The sequence below is a fragment of the Etheostoma cragini genome, chromosome 10 (genome assembly GCF_013103735.1).
Source record: "Etheostoma cragini isolate CJK2018 chromosome 10, CSU_Ecrag_1.0, whole genome shotgun sequence".
Taxonomy (NCBI): domain Eukaryota; kingdom Metazoa; phylum Chordata; class Actinopteri; order Perciformes; family Percidae; genus Etheostoma; species Etheostoma cragini.
Window position 1 is genome coordinate 22,546,970 of NC_048416.1, and position 16,509 is coordinate 22,563,478.

General features: G+C 39.8%; 1 protein-coding gene across 1 annotated transcript in view; it reads left to right on the forward strand.

The window, feature by feature from the left end:
* The window catches only part of fgfrl1a (fibroblast growth factor receptor like 1a), a 65,560-nt gene that overhangs the window by 20,726 nt on the left and 28,325 nt on the right, over positions 1-16,509 (forward strand). The window contains exon 3 of the mRNA XM_034883834.1: positions 6,888-7,160. Coding sequence (XP_034739725.1) covers positions 6,888-7,160 — 273 coding nt within the window. The remainder of the gene's footprint in view (positions 1-6,887; positions 7,161-16,509) is intronic.

Consider the following 16,509-nt stretch of genomic DNA (forward strand, 5'->3'; position numbering starts at 1 on the left):
GGGAAATTACAGTGTTACAGCAGCACACAAAATATACATACATACAATATACATGAAATAATAATAATTATTATAACAAAATATAAGAATAAAATATAAGAATGTAAGAACATAGATGATTCTAGCTCTGTCAATCTGAGGTTGTTTTTTTGTCTTGCAGGATGTAAACGTTCATTCTGTTATGGTTTTTATCCAAGGTACTCATTGAAATGTCATTTTCTTGTCCAGTCTTCAGTTTACCTCTAAATCCTCAATTATTAACAGGTAGTTTGTGAGGATTATTCCCTCCCTTTTTATCCCTTCCTGACTCTCTTCTTCGTTTTTTTCCCTTACTGTACACTTCCCTTAATCTGTATTTATGTAATGGGCCCAAGTTGTTATTACCCACACAAGTGCATACTGTGCATTATGTGGTTTCTGTAAAGCCCTTTATAATCTTTGAAAGAATGTTCTATATTCAAACTGCCCTCAGGTTCTTGGTGGTTGCAGAACTTTGTGTCCTTCGTCTCGTCAAAAGCCTCGTTCCCACTTTTCCCATGTGCTAGTATCCTCCGTCTTGCCTTTAATTGACTTTAAATGGTCCTCAGGTTACAGGTTGACAGTTTTTATGAATATGCCTTTTGTAACTAAACTACAGACATTTGCTTTTAAACATTATAAAAACAATGTTTCTGTATGAACGAGCCTTAGTTAGTTGCAAAAAACAGGAGGCATGGTTAACATGGCAGATGTATTATGAGAGGGATTAGTGTTAAACATTTGTCACTCATTTGTTTTTCATTAGATACTGAGTCATACGCAAGGCTGTTTTAATACTATCAGACCATATAATTAAAAAAATTGAAAAGATTCTTCCATAATGACACAAAAATACATCTTCATTTTAAAGTTATATATTTACACTTCATAGTTTTAATTAGAATCCATAGGGGTAGTTGTAGGTTGCAGCACCTCTTGGTAGATGTTTTAATAGTAAATGCCTTTTCCGACAGTTGAAAATAAAGGACAAGATTTCCAAGTTAAAGTTAAGATTGTTGCCATAATTTCCTTTTCCCGGAGTTAGTTAAATGAACCGTCTTCATATCTCTTTTCTCCTTTATTCATTTGGTTGGGTTGTATCATTAAAATGATTCATTCTTTTTTTAGCACTTAAACTAAGCAAATATCAATGCTCTTGCATTGGATGCACAGGATTTTCCTCCGGTAATAAGAAGACAGGTGCAGCACCCAGAGAAGAAAGGTGGAACAATATTATTTAGTGAAAAGGAGCAGAGAGAAAAAAAGACAGATAAAGAGAAAGAGAGTAAATGTAAAAAAGTAAGAGCAAGAGAACATATCCCATTACCAGGAAAGGTGCAGAATTATCAGGCCGTTAAATATCTGATTAAGACAAATAGAAAAAGGATTTATAGTAGGTTTTACACACTTTCATGCAGCTGCTGGTGTGTGTGTGTGTGTGTGTGTGTGTGTGTGTGTGTGTGTGTGTGTGTGTGTGTGTGTGTGTGTGTGTGTGTGCGCAACAGAAAGAGAAGGAAAGACAATCAGTGAGATGCGAGACGCCAAAAGAAATCTGTCATTGTAAGTAGTCTGAAGAAAACATTACACATTAACTTGGAACAGGTAGTTTGGCATCGTGCGACAAGAAATCCCACTGGTCATAATCGATTTAGAGAGAATTGACATGATAACAGGATACAGGCTTGTATAGAGAAGTTAGATACAAAAAAAATAACTGATGGGGATTTCAGGGTTTAACTCAAAGTTTAGCATAAATAGCCGACAGGTATTTGAGCAATTTGAGTTGTGCTCACACAAATTCCCATTGAAGCACATTGTGGAAGGATAAACCTTTTGCCTGTATTATTAACTCTGAGCTTATTCAAAGTACAAGAGAAAGTTACTTTATAACTGCTTTGACAAAAAGGATGACCTCTTAAGGATCCAATTTACTTTAAGCGCTCCAGTCTTTCGAGAAACATCATAGCTCAGCACACACACACACACACATACACACCTCTACCTTGCGCAGTACATCAACGCTGTGTCCCACTGTTAAGTGCTCCTCATCAAAAGCATTCCTCAGCTCTCCCCTCTCGCTCCAGTCTCACTTCCCTGCCAACAACAACGTTGTGTTGGACTCTGCAGACCCATCTGACTCTAAGACCAGTGAAACATTAAGGCATTAAAAACTGAACTCTCGATCCAAAACCAAAACATAACGGTCCCAGGTGTCACACGCTGCCAAAGTATGCACCACAAAAAATGACTTAATTGGCAGGTATTTCTTCTTCACTGATGACAATGACAAAGTATTTGAATGCTGAAACAATTTTCTACTTTGCTTTCATGGCAAATAAAGGAGAGAAGACATTTATAATTCTCCTTCTAATGCAAAATACGTTAAAAATCCTACTTTGTCAGCCAGGTATTATGACATTGGTTATTTTTCATCTAAGAAAGTTACACTCATGGAAATGTCTGTAAAAAGCATAAGTGAGTCTGATTTAAACAAACAGAACTGTGCTCAGGCATTAGCTGGCAAGGGCCGCTACATTTTACAAAAGTATGTAGTACAGGGATCCAAAGAAAACACACTATAGCTACGTTTATGCTTAACTTTACTGTGTTACATCCGCTAATGTTAGCGTGTGAAAATACAAAAGTTTACTAGTAGTACTTGTTGGTCAGAGCAAGAAAAACTGTCTGAACTTGAGTGTGACGAATAGTGAAAACGTTTACAAGGAGCCTCTTTAATCATTAAAGTAAATTGTTATGGATAACACTCCTATATTAGTACAATACATCACTTAAAAAGCAACGTAAGGGGTAGGCAGTCCCTGAGGCAGTGAAATGTTCATGCAGTCTCTAAATCTGAGAAAATAATTCAGGTGGGCCTACACCCGGATTCAGATGAAGAGCTGAACAATTAGTGTGTGAACATGGTGTGGAAGTGAATTAGAGAAGAAATCATACCACTTCTTGGTGTTGTAACTCAGTCAAAGCTTAACAAACATACTGTATAGGGTACACATACATTATTTGTAGATACTTACACTTCCCAGGTCAGTATCTTCTTTAATGGAACTTAAGCAGGCAGTTGTTTTCGGAGTAACCAGTAAAAGAACAGAATGTATGAACAGATTTTTTTGTTCTGATTTATTTGCCCTTACAGCTCCCATCTATGCAGAGGTTGGCCACCTTTGAGCTGGGAGATTCTGCCTCTGTGGGAGTAGTGTGTGTCTGACTTAGTTTTCCTTTCATTAAGCTACAGAACACCAGACGTGCATGCCTAACCTACACTCCCTGCATATCAGGGGATGAAACGGAGGGTGTGTATGGTGAATGTTTGTGTGTAGGTGCTTTAGAATGTCGTTGGGATGCCAGTTGCAGGCAAGGTTGCACCGTAAAGCCCCAAACGAACTAAACAGACCAACGTTTTAAAGGCCTGCACTGCAATTGTATTTTCTTCCCCACACACAAATACTGTACGCACGTACACAAATACATGGCCATCCTAAACAGTATAAACAGTCAAAGATGTACTAGCACAAAAAGATAAAGACTGTAAGTAGCAAGTATAAAGTACATTCTGCAGCACATCAATGTAATAAAATGACCCACACATGTGCAAAGACACACACACACACACACACACACACACACACACACACACACACACTGACCCTGTGTTTCACTAAAGAGAAGAATAGATTTTTTAGTCGCTTGAGTTTCACCCCTAGAGACAGATTTAAAAAGACTTCACTTCAGTCATGGTCTGTGGATGAGGGGGAGGAGAAGGAGGGAGAGGAAAAGAAGCTGCTGGTCTGTTTTCCCTTCATTGGGATGAGAGGGAGGAGAGGAAGAAAAGGGGGAGGTATATGTAGGAGAGGTTAACTGCAGAAAGTTTAGAGGTTCAGTTAGAGGTCCTGCTCCTGTGATCCTCTGGGGAAGAAACTGGGGAAGTTATGTGTGTGCAGATCCGAAAAAGGCAGGAGACCAGTAAATCACACAGCAGAGAAGAAAGAAATACTGCATTGAACAAAAAGGATGGTGTGAATGAGTGTGATGAAAGAGAAAGCAGGGAGTAAGAGAGCAAAACAGAGAGAGGGGAAAAAATCAGGAACTGGAGGGGGTAGTAATGGGAAGCGAGGGGTTAAGGGCAAGAAAAAGAGAGGTAGCAGGGGAGCAGTGAGAGTTCAGAGGAATGAACTACGTTAAAGGGACAGGGTATATAGAGAAAGGAAGGAATCTGTAGAAAATGTGAAAGTGAGACAGAAAGACGAGAGAAAGAAAGAAACAGGAGTTAAAGAAAAGAAGAGATTGGCTTTTAAAGTGAGATACAGTGTGTAAAAAAGGGAAAAGGCTAAAAAGAGCAAGGGAATGAGAAAAGAAAATAATGTAGGTAGGGAGTAGGTAAAGGAGGAAGTGTGAGCTGTCGGGCCCCTGATGAGAAAGCCATACAGCTGAACGAACACATTCCCCGACCAGGAACGAGGAGAGACGAGGAGAGACTCCTGTGAATTCCTCTGTGTGACTAATGTCTTTTTCACACATTTCACCTCCACCCATCCATCATTGTGTCCACCTCCTGGTCTCCTGTTAAAGCAACAGCCCGCCGTGACAGCAAATGCTAGAAGACTACAGTAACTGTTCTTCTTTTTTATAATCAGCTTCATGTATACAACTCGACTTCACCTTGATCCTTGTTTAGATGTGCTGAAATGTTGCAACTACTGGCCAATGATGTGGAGGTCATTTTTCTGTGAGTTTTCTGAAGATTGAGACTTTGTAGGAAGATGGCCACACTTTTCTGTGAAGGCAAGCCAAAAACTTAAAAATACATAAATTTAAATGCAACTTATTTATATGGAAGAGAAAACAAAGACAACATAAATTAAATTGACAAGATCTACTTGTTAAGTAGATTTAAACATCCATCACATTTACAGAATAAAAGTGCCACTTTGACCTACTGTTCCTACTTGTGATGAGGTATAATTTCTGACATATTAGGTGCACTCACTTTTAGTTCTACCTCCACATTGTTTTAAATAAGCTGGACAAACTGTAACTGCTTGTGTACAAGCTGTCTCATCATTTCCTCACTTGTGTCATGTAGCCATGTTTCTAGATCTCAATTTTCCTTTGGTGATTGAAATGTTATGACCTGAAATCTTTATATTTGAAGTTGATATGTTTCTAATCTTTTTCAGACCATATGTATTCTTTTAGATAAGCCTCTATCAGGCACATTCTTAAAATCAAATCGCCCTTTGTCCTTCCTTTAAATCTTTCCCAAACCACAGGATATGACCTGAAGTGTGTTGTTTTCTGATGGTCTTTCCATACAACAGCCTTTTGTAGTCTTTTAGGACACTTTGTTGGCCTCATGGTGGCCTGTTTTGTGTTTTAGTGCTGTATTTGGTGGGTATTGTTTTAAGCCAGAAGGAGTGATGAGAAGAGACGGTATGCTGAACCTTGCTTGCTCCCACACTCCTTCTTCCAGCTCTCTATCTTCCTGTTTGTCTTTCTTTGTACTAGCAACTACTTTGTACAATTCAGCCATATTTCATTCCCTTTCTCTTCTCAGACTTACTCACTTAAATTCCATCCTCCCTCATTCCCTTAATTTCCTCCCTTATTCTCTTCTTGCCTTCCTTCCTTCCATTCTTCCTCTCTCTCCTCCTCCTCTCTGTTTGTTCATTCCATCACCCCCACTTCTCCCCACAATTTCCTCCCACCTATCCCAGTCAATCACCCTGGTCCTTCACCTCCCTCTGTTTTTCTAGTGTGCAGTTTCACAGTAGACCGGCTACTGAGCGGTCAAGGTCACGCCTGATTTTTTTTTTTTTTTTTTTTGTCTTGACGTGACATCTCAGTTGATATTAGCTTGGCTTTGTGTTTGCTCCCTGGGGACTTTATTGTTGTCTGTGTTGAAATGTCAATGTTTAGCTTGGCCATTATACACTTCTTAAAGGTTAAAGGATAATTCCTGTGTGTTAAATGCCATACTTGGAGGCTTCTTTGGTCCTAAGAATAGTGGTGAAAATGAGAGGTGTGTGATTCCGAACATGGAAATGAAGAATAGGCATTTAGGAGCCGTCATCCTAACCTTGATCCTTGTACTGTTGACTCACCTACTTCTCTCAAAATTACTCCATCCCTCAACACTACTGTAACTGTGTGGGCAAAGTCGTCCAGTCTTAGGGAAAAAACACATTTTGCACAGTACATTAATCTTGTTTTTGGCACATCCATGTTAACCCTTCATGCGGTTTCAATGATAAGTCTGAACATTGAACATACTACTGTAAATGTAACCTGAGAGCTGAAATAAATAGTCAGTTAATCGATTAGTAGATCAACAGCAAAAGGGCAACACATTTGATTGTCAGCTAATCATTGCAGTCATTTTTCATGCAAACACTGTGGAAAACAAATGCCAATCATTCTCTGGTTGCAGCTTCTTCAAATTGTAGATTTGCTGTTTTTCTTTGTCATACTATATTGGGAAATGATGACTGTTGTACGGAGGGGGGGGGGGACAGTATTGTTAAAGTTGTCCCTCCAGGCATAGTTTTGTTTGCTGGTTGTGCATTCAAACAGCGTAGACACTAATTAGATTACAAAATACTCTAGGTTTTCCTAGTTCAAACAACTGGATTTTACGGCTGCTGCAAACAAAAATCAACCATTTTCTGTAGTAAATGGGTTTCATTAGCAAGTTATCTAAACCTGTAGTAATCTGGTTGTTTACACTTTCTGTAATCTGATTTATTAAAATCTGTGTAACTAGTCTCAAGAGGGTCTGAAGAGACATTGAAATATTAAGGTGTTTAATAGAGTTTCATAATCTGAATAACTCCTTTTCCTTTCCCACCTTTAAGGTCCGCCCAGGGTATTGGAGCGGGTGGCCCACCGGCAAAGCATCCATCTGGGTCGCACCATGAAGCTGCCCTGCCCCGTGGATAGTGACCCCCCACCGCTTATCATGTGGACCAAAGATGGTCGCAACATCCACAGTGGCTGGACGCGGTTCAGGGTTTTACAAAACGCTCTGCGAATCAAAGTGGTGGAGACTGAAGATGCAGGGACATACATCTGTAAGGCTACCAATGGGTTTGGCAGCGTGAACATCAACTACACACTCATCGTTATAGGTAAGTTTGTAAAAACAATGTTACTGTGACATGGGACACCAAAAATACTAACCTTAGGATTAAATTGAGTACCTGTACTAAACACACTTTTACAGACTTGACATGTTAGTTACGAACTGTCCAGGTGAGCTACTTAGGCACCCAACACTTTAATAGTTAATGATTCTGACATTAAACCAATTAACAACAAGTCCATATTGGTTGTCTTCCTACAGATGTAGCAATATCGTCATTATTATAGATGTTATTGTTTCTTTTCTTTTTTTTCTTTTTTTTTTAAGTACAAGATTTTGCTCTTTTATTCCTCTTATTCTCTCTTGCTTTCTTCCCATGAATTTAGGTCTGCATTTGGTCTACTGTATTCAAATCTTCTCTTCTTCATTACACATGATTTTGAAGTCTTTCATTTTTTTCATGCTTTATTGCTTTGCTTGACCCATCTGTGTGAGATATGGGATATAGTTAGCCAGGTTAGGTTTGTGGGGCCATTGTACAGTAACCAAGCCTGTTTAGTACTCCAGACAATGGAGCACTGCGTGTGTGTGTTTGTTAGAGTGTTACATTGTGTGTGTCTGTGACCACAATTGTTTTGCTTTTGTGTTCCTGTATGATTATGAATGGGGCATTTGTTAAAGAAGACGCTTTGTTTGTATAGGACATTGCGTCAGTGTAGTATGAAGTGTGTGTGTGTGTGTGTGTGTGTGTGTGTGTGTGTGCGTGTGCGCGTGTGCGTGTGTGTGTGTGTGTGTGTGCGCGTGTGCGTGTGCGCGTGTGCGTGTGCGTGCGTGTGTGTGTGTGTGTGTGTGTGTGTTTAAAATGTGATGTTTCCACTAAAGACTAGGGCTGTCAAATGATTAAAATATTTTTAATCAAATTAATCAGAATTTTCAGTGGATTAATCAGGATTAATCACTATTTGCAATTACACCTGAATCCTAACCATTTTTTTCTGAAATGCATACCAAAAGATAAATAACAGGACACAGATACATAATTTTAATATTATGTGCACTGTCAGTCCCAATGGTTGTTGTCTTGCCCTCGATGTCCACTTACGTGCAACAGAAAGGAACTGTTCTTTACAAGCCTCCGCAAAATGACGCTCCTCAGTTTTTAATATAGTCAGCGCAAAAGAAGAAATGTGCCGTTGCTCCGAGGTAATTGTTGTTACTCACTGATGTCCAGTGGTCTCCTGTCAGGGCGATATGATTTACTTGAGCCAAGACCTCTTTCTTTTTTTCTTTTTCGTGTTCATAGAGCTCGTGGATTTTCGTCATAACTGTGGCTCTCGACGGTGGCTTATAGGATGAGTCTTGAGACGCCACTTGCAAAACATCAAGGAAACCTGAGTCTTCTACAATGCTAATGGGTCTACAATCCTTTGCAATCCATTTTACTATTGTGTTGGTCAAATTATCTGAGGTTGATTTTGTTAATGGCCTGCGAACATTCAGCGTTGTTCGGCGCAAACCTGACGGCCCAGCAAATTCATGTTTGGCGTTGACATGGTACCTCGAGCTTGAACAGCTCCGGTGAAATTAAAACTCCTTGTTACAAATCTTGCAAATAAACTTGTACTTGTTAACTGTACCATCATCATTCTTTTTATATTTGAATCCGTCAATAGGCCCACTTTGCTAACCTTGCTCCATCTCGCCTCTAGCTCCCAATCACTTTCCTGACCTGAATAATTTGTCACACTGCGCATGCGTGAAATGCGTTAAAAAAATTGACGTAATTAACAACAAACAACTAATTAACGTCGTTAACGCGCTATTTTTGACAGCCCTACTAAAGACACATTGTTGTCTTGTCTTCACTTTGCATCCAAAAAGCTGAGTCAGTTGGCAGTATGTCTGCTTGTGTATATGTCCATGAGTTTGTCTCAGTTTGTGGTGGCTGTAGTCTGTGACCTTGTGGACTCTGACAACTTTCCTGCTCAAATATAAGTGTGTTTCTTTCTATACTGGGAGTCAAATAACTGCTGCCCTTAACTCCTATTCATGTAACCAAAATATCTGGAGGGAAGACAGTGTGTCAGTGCACATTTACACATGCAAGTCGGTTTTTGCTGCAGTGTCTCCACACCCCTCTGTGTGTGTGCATCATTCAATGTGATTGTCTACATGCCATCCTGTACTCGCTGTGTGTGTGTGTGTGTGTGTGTGTGTGTGTATCATGTTGCAGCGTTCCAGAGATTTTGACTAGAGCATCTCTCTCTGCCCACTGTCGGCACTTCAAAGATAGCCTCAAGTAAAATGCTCCAATACGGATATTACCAGCCAATATTTTCTGTATTTTAAATGTTGTGAACAACATTCTTGTATTGAAGTGGGAAGCACTGAATTACGTAAGGGATTACCATTAAAGTTGAGGACTAAGCCTCTTTGTATGAGTGTGCTCTTTTAGCTCAGCTACCAAGGCACCCAACAGTTTGATAGTTAATGATTTCTGACGTTAGACCAATTAACAACAAGTCTATATAGGTTTTCTTTTTACAGATGTAGCAATATCTACATTATTATAGTTGTTATTTTTGCTTAAACTACATTAATGAAACCACCCTGAAAGTACATTTTCCGTTTCTGTTAATTTTGCATTGCAATGGCACTTGCACAAATACATGTTTTGTTTCATTGGTTATACTAAATAAGCATGTTGGCAGTAAATAATGTGCTTTATTGTCCAGTAATATTGGTATGTGATCCAAATCTGTATCGGTCTTGACCTGAACTTCAAAGGCAAGCTGGCATACAGAGGGCAGCATAATGGGGGGTTGGGGGGTGGTGGCAGCTGTCGCTGAGGTCATCCAGGCAGACAGCTGCTGCCTTCCTCTCTCTCTCCCTCTTTCTCCTTCCCTCACACTCATTCACCGTCCCTTTCATTCACTTTCATATATGCTGAATTCAACTTTATGGACAACATACATGAGGAGTCCTTAAACTCTACAGTTCCATGAAAACTGGGACAACTCCACCTGCTGAGGAAGATTTTCTAATTATGATCCACAGTCTTCACCACAACTGCAAACACATAGACATTGATGTGACATTGTGCTACTATGTTTCCAAGGCCACTTAAAAGTCTTTTAAAGTCAATATCAAATTACTTAGGGAAACATTTTCAGTAAAATAAAGTGTTTAAAGGTGCTGTAGGTAGGATTGTGAAGGTCCAGGATATAGCCAAAAAATTTGAACATCAACAACTTCCCAGTCCCTCCCCCCCTTTCTGCTAAGCCTCCCCCACAAGAGAGAATGAATCTGTGTGCCTGAGCAGTGATTGACAAACAGACACCCAGCCAGATTTAGTTTTAAATTACATTCTCCATGTAGTACTACTGGAATATAGGGTCAGTTTCAGCAAATATGACAGAAATTAAGTTTTAGAAAACTTTAGAGCTTTAATTTTGACATTGACTGACACAAATTGTGGTAAAAATGCCCTCAGATAACTGAATTGATTAGAATAATTTTATTAAGACAATCTACTAAAACCTTTATATCTCATCACGTTAGGTTCCAAGCAAACTGGGAAATTGCCACCAACAAGTTCACATGCTGTACAAAAATTTGAGACTACATCACTACATTGTTGCAGATTACACAAAAGGTACCCAGAGATACTTTGTGCTCCCCCAGGTTAAACTTCAAAGATGACCCCTCCCTTTAATCCAAGTGAGGAATCATGCCACATCATCTCCTCAGAGAGGCAGTTATCATGGAAAGTGGTGCTAGTTTTTAGGTTTTGTTTTCTATTGCTCTGTTCAATGTGTCTCTGCTGCTTTGCCTCCTCCCATCTCTCCTCCTCCCTGCTTTCATGTCCTCTCCTCTCCTGTGTGGTCCTGCGGTAATTATTCTATGACCGCTCCACTTCACAGTAATGAGCCCACACCTGCGTCTTATTGTCTTTCCCTCTCAATTTCTAACCCAAAGTATATTTAACACCTTTTCCTTATTAACACTCAATCTCTGCCCTCATTCCTCCTTCCTCAGTTGGCCGGCTCATTTTTCTCTGACCGCACTTTTAATTTGTATCAATATTGAAACAGTTTCCCATTTTCCCCGGACTTAATGGCATTTAATTACCGTAAAACATCCACTGTACCGCTGCCCAGTGGTTGGAAGTGATAGAGAGGCGGTTTTGTGATGGCAGGCTTTTGTTGGCGGGGGAAATTAGAATATTCCTTCAATGTTTGTTCTTTCATTGTATGTTGGTTGGCAAATGTTTGCATGACTGAAGTGTGTGTGTGTGTGTGTGTGTGTGTGTACGTGCTTGTTTATATGAGGGGTTGTGTATGTATGCGTTGGTGTGCACAGATTTATGGGACCACCAGTAAAGTGAAACTGGAAAAGATTTTTTTTTTTGCTCAACAAACCTCAATGTCCTTCAAAAATCGGAACGCAAGGAGAGCTCTCATTTCTTCCTCCCACTCTCTCTCTTGATCTTCCTTCTCTGTCTCTGTTGTCTGTCTTTTGTAGTTGCTTGTATGACATTTTATAATGGTTTCGCTACTCCCAAAAGAGTGAATGATAGAAAATTGATAGTTCAAACCAGATGTGATGACAATGGGAGCGTGTCTGTAGCAGAGTTGGGGAGTTGGGTGCGTAAGAAAGAAGGAAGGAAGCGGTTTGGAGTCTTGTGTGTGTGTGTGTGTGTGTGTGTGTGTGTGTGTGTGTGCATGCCTGAGTGTGTTTTTAGTGCATATGAACTTGAAAATTGCAATTTCCAGTTTAAATGAAAATGTTCATCAACACACTTTTGTCTGAAAGTGTGTGTGTGTGTGTGTGTGTGTGTGTGTGTGTGTGTGTGCATGCTGGTCCATTCATAAGTGACTGGTGTGATGAGTTGTAGTGATTTAAGAGCTCAGTCATAGCAGCTGACATCTGGTCATAATTGGAGAACAAAGAGAAAAAGAGAGGCAGCGAAATACCAAACGTAGACATACTGTATGTTTCAATGAATGAGTTTTTACGAGATTTATGCTTGTCAAGCTGCAGTTACACAATGAATGCTACAATTTGAAAAATGTAAGAGTGAGATGAAACGTGACAAATAATAAAATGATTCTGTTCTACATTTTCTCAAAAATGCTCTGTAGTTTTATGGCAGGAGTAGGCCACTAATTCTGCTAAACTCAACTAAAATCAAGTATAACACAGACTGACATCCTGACTTCACACAGCTCAGGCTTGTATGTCATCACAATTCAATGTGAGGTTGCATGCAGATTAAATGATTTCAAATTGTTTTTTCAGTCTGCTTTTACAGACATTTCTTTAAAAGCAGATCACGCTCCTTCATTCAATTTATTTTTTCTCCAGTTAACTGCATTGCATGTGTGAGACTGCAGCTGTCTTCCGGGCCCAAAAACTAACACATTCAGATCAGATCACACAGATCAGGTTGCAGACCAATATCAACTCTCTATCCCTCAGTTCCTCCATCCTGATACCTCCTCTGTTTTTGTGTTCTCACATTACGTAGTTTTTTAATTTATCTGGTGCCTCGTCTGGAGAGGATGTAAAGGTGGCCAAGGTTTGCAGCCTAATTGGTATGAGTCATACACACACAGATAGATGTATGAGTGTGTGTAATTGCACAGTGTTTAAAAACAAGCTCAAGTAACCCACCCTCTCTCACTCACACACACACACACACACACACATACACACACACACACACCTACTTACAAAACACACCAGGGCAGCTGTGCGTGTGCGTGCGTGTGCGCGTGTGTGTGTGTGTGTGTGTGTGTGTGTGTGTGTGTGTGTGTGTGTGTGTGTGTGTGTGTGGATTTAGTGTTTTACTGCCAGATTCTTCTACTCTGGTTACACACAGCACTTTCTCACTAATGGCAGAAAAATGCACAGAGTGAACCTGGAGCTGCAGCTCGCTGGTTTGCAGGAAGCGCTCAGTTTGGGGGGTCTCAATTATGATTTACAGAACATACAGAAGAGAAATCATCGAGTGCTTCAGCCTCCCTCCTCTTGAACTATGTTTTGCCTCTCCTAGCCTTGAATCCAAACCCAAGTAGAAGTTTCTCTCCTGTTTTTCTCCCTTTGCTCAGTTTTTCTGCCTGCAAAAAATACTAAATGTGATTTGACAGCCCCGTCACCTTTTGTTTTATTCTTACATACAATAAATCTTCAATAAATGATTTGTCAGAAGTCATCAAGCAATATTAATAATACTAACAAGAAAGTAAATGCAGAAGCTCTTTTGTTGTTGTTGTTGTTGTTTTGCCTTTATTCAACACCTGACAGTATAGACAAGTGGCTCCCAAACTCTTCTACTGCTCCAACAGTTATGCTTAGCAATTTAGTAATAGTAATGTATTTGTTCTTTATTTATTTTTTGTTGTGAGACATTGTTAAAAATATATAATAGAAAATTAAATTAAGGCTCCTACTTTGGGAATCACTGGGATAACCGGACAGGAAACATGGGAAGAGCAACAAAGGTCCCAAGCCAGAGTTAAACTAGGCACATTGGATTACTTTACTTTACTAACAGAAATGCGAGTTAGTTCAACTGCCTCTGTTTGCATCTGTCAATAGCACATCCATTTAAAACTGCTCTGCAGCACACCTGTTTAGTTCATGTCGGACCTTGTGTTGTAACAACATGCCGCCCTTACAGAAAGGTAGACAAAGCTGCTCCTCCGGAAATCAGGGTGGCACGGTGGAGAACAGAGATGTAAACACGCTGGCGTGTGTGTTTGTGTGGGGGGGGGGGCTCATATGAAAGAGCATGGGGGGGACGGGTTGTGGAGTTACAAACAGGGAAGAAAGGATAGACTTGAGTTGTGTGTTGAGTACAGTTGAGACAAACACAAAAACATGTACATATTGTATCATTGTTTATATACAGTACACATTAACAATACAGGACAGGAAGACATTCAGATATTTTTCCATGCACTCACACACATCTCAGACAGATGTGAACGAAAATCACACAGCCCTTAGAGGCCCTTGCCTCCATTTCACGGCTGTCTGTCCCACATCCTCTTGTTCTGCCTCGTTTCACTTCCAGCAAAGGGACGGAAAGACGATGGACAGGACGGAGACAGAGAAAATGAAAAGAATGAAGCTTCTGCTTTTTCCTGGCTACAGTCTAAAGACATCAACGAGTCTGGAGAACAAAAACGAATCACAAAGGAAGTATTGGACAGTCCATGTCTTAACAGGTTGAGACGTCATGCTTAAATCCAAAACACTGTAGGGATCAAGAGAGGTTTAACTTCTGTATCTATAGAAATTCAAACTTCGTAAAGAGACAAAAGAAAGGAAACACTTACAGTTATAGTATTTCTATACTGAATATTTCAAATGTGCACTGTAAAAACACGAGCATTTAGCATAAAAAATAATAAAATATTGAGCATGTCAATGGAACCAAACTTTAAAAGGAAACAATTTGTCAATAGTTTCACTGCCACCTGTTGCCTCCTGCTGCACCTTTTCAACTTCTCACTAAGAGTTGTCTCTCTTTGACCTCCATCTTACCTACTTCAGTTCTTCTTCTTCTTCTTCTTCCCCTCCTCTCTTACAACCCTCTGTGGTTATATTTCTCCTGCTCCTCCAGCCGATAGAAGATGACTTTCATCTTTCAAATCGTCATTCTTCCCCGTTCTGTTTGCCTTCATGCTCCATTTATATTTGTGTGTGTGTGTGTGTGTGTGTGTGTGTGTGTGTGTGTGTGTGTGTGTGTGTGTGTGTGTGTGTGTGTGTGTGTGTGTGTGTGTGTGTGTGTGTGTGTGTGAGTATGGCTTGCATGTACAGATTGTAGGCCAAGTCAAGCTTCCATAGACTCCTAATGGAGCTTTAATTTCAATTCTCCATATGAGATGCCATCTGTCAGTCTGCAAGTCTTTTTCTTGAGGACCCTAGCAGTGAGTCATTCTGAAGGAGAAATCCACCCTGAACTAAGTTTGTAAGTTTGCTATTGTCTCTCACTGAAGCTTGAAATCTCTTCAATTCAGCTTACCGAATTACATTCCTTCTCTCAAATGTTCCAGCCTCGATGCTACATGGGCACTGATTCAGATTTACTGTAAATACAACATATTGACAAGAAAAAACTGTACACGTCTGCTTCTACTTTTTCCCACTTGGCAACATCTTTTTTTTTTTATTCAGTTTGAATGATTAAAAAAGTTAAAGCATCGATTGTTGGTTTTAACAAAAAGATGTCCCCCAATTCTTGCTTTTAGTTCTGTCCTCTACACATCTCCTTTGTCCTGCTAACTACCCCTTACACTGTCTCTCCTTTGTAGATTCTGTTTTAGGGTGGAATTTGCCTTTAACCTCATCTGCTTGCTGTTTTCAAAATCTGAAGGAAACTTATTTTCACTCTCGGTTTCCACAGCAACTCTCCCATAGTTGATATGAAGTGTAACTTTACTTCCCTGTGTGTGTTTTGGCATACCGGGCATCCTCTGAGTACAAAATATAAGTATGATAAGTAACAACAGCAGAATTTAACATGGGTCATTTGGTGCACTATTACTCGTATCATAAAGTACACTCTGTCCCTAAATCCAAGTTAAACTATGTGAAACTGAATATTTGAGGATGTGGGCTGCTTTAAAGTATCCCCGTTCCTCAGTTTGTTTAATATAATTAAGACCAAACCTCTCAGTGGGAGTCCAACAGTAACAGGGGGGCGGTGAGAAGAATAAGGTAGAAAGATATATTGGTGATATTGAGGGTGCAGGCAAGAGTGGGGGAGTGAAGAATTAGATAAGTTGCTCTACATCTATAGAACATAAACTGTAGATATTCAAAAATAATGACAAATCCTGATCAGATTCCAGTTGGGTTGGATATTGAACCCCTAATACTTTTTTTGGTAGGGACTGAAATTTCTCAATAACACACATATCCAAAACTATACTGAAAGCTTACAGTTTCTGGTCAGATAGTTCCAGATTTTAATCAAACTTTTTTCTTAAGCCAAGGTGACTAGTAACCTAAAAACAAAATACGTGAATCATATAAACTAAAGAGACGAAGCCAAAGCTTGGCATTTGTATTACATTTGGTGCTAGTGCTTAAGTAATGACAACAACTGTTAATCAATTACCAAAATTCTGATTGATACATTGTTATCAAATAACTAATCAATTTCAGCACAGTAAAGAAGCATCTGAGTGTGTAAACATTAGATTTGTCCCCCCCCCCCCCCCCCCCTCACTTAACAACCACCCACCGCACACCCAGAAGCCCACCCCATCTAAAACTGAAAGGAAACAAACAGGAAACAAAGTTATGGGGGCTCGTCCGGGATCTAACTACGTTAATTGGTAACTGGTTGACGTTATTGATTAATTGGTTGGTCCTAAATT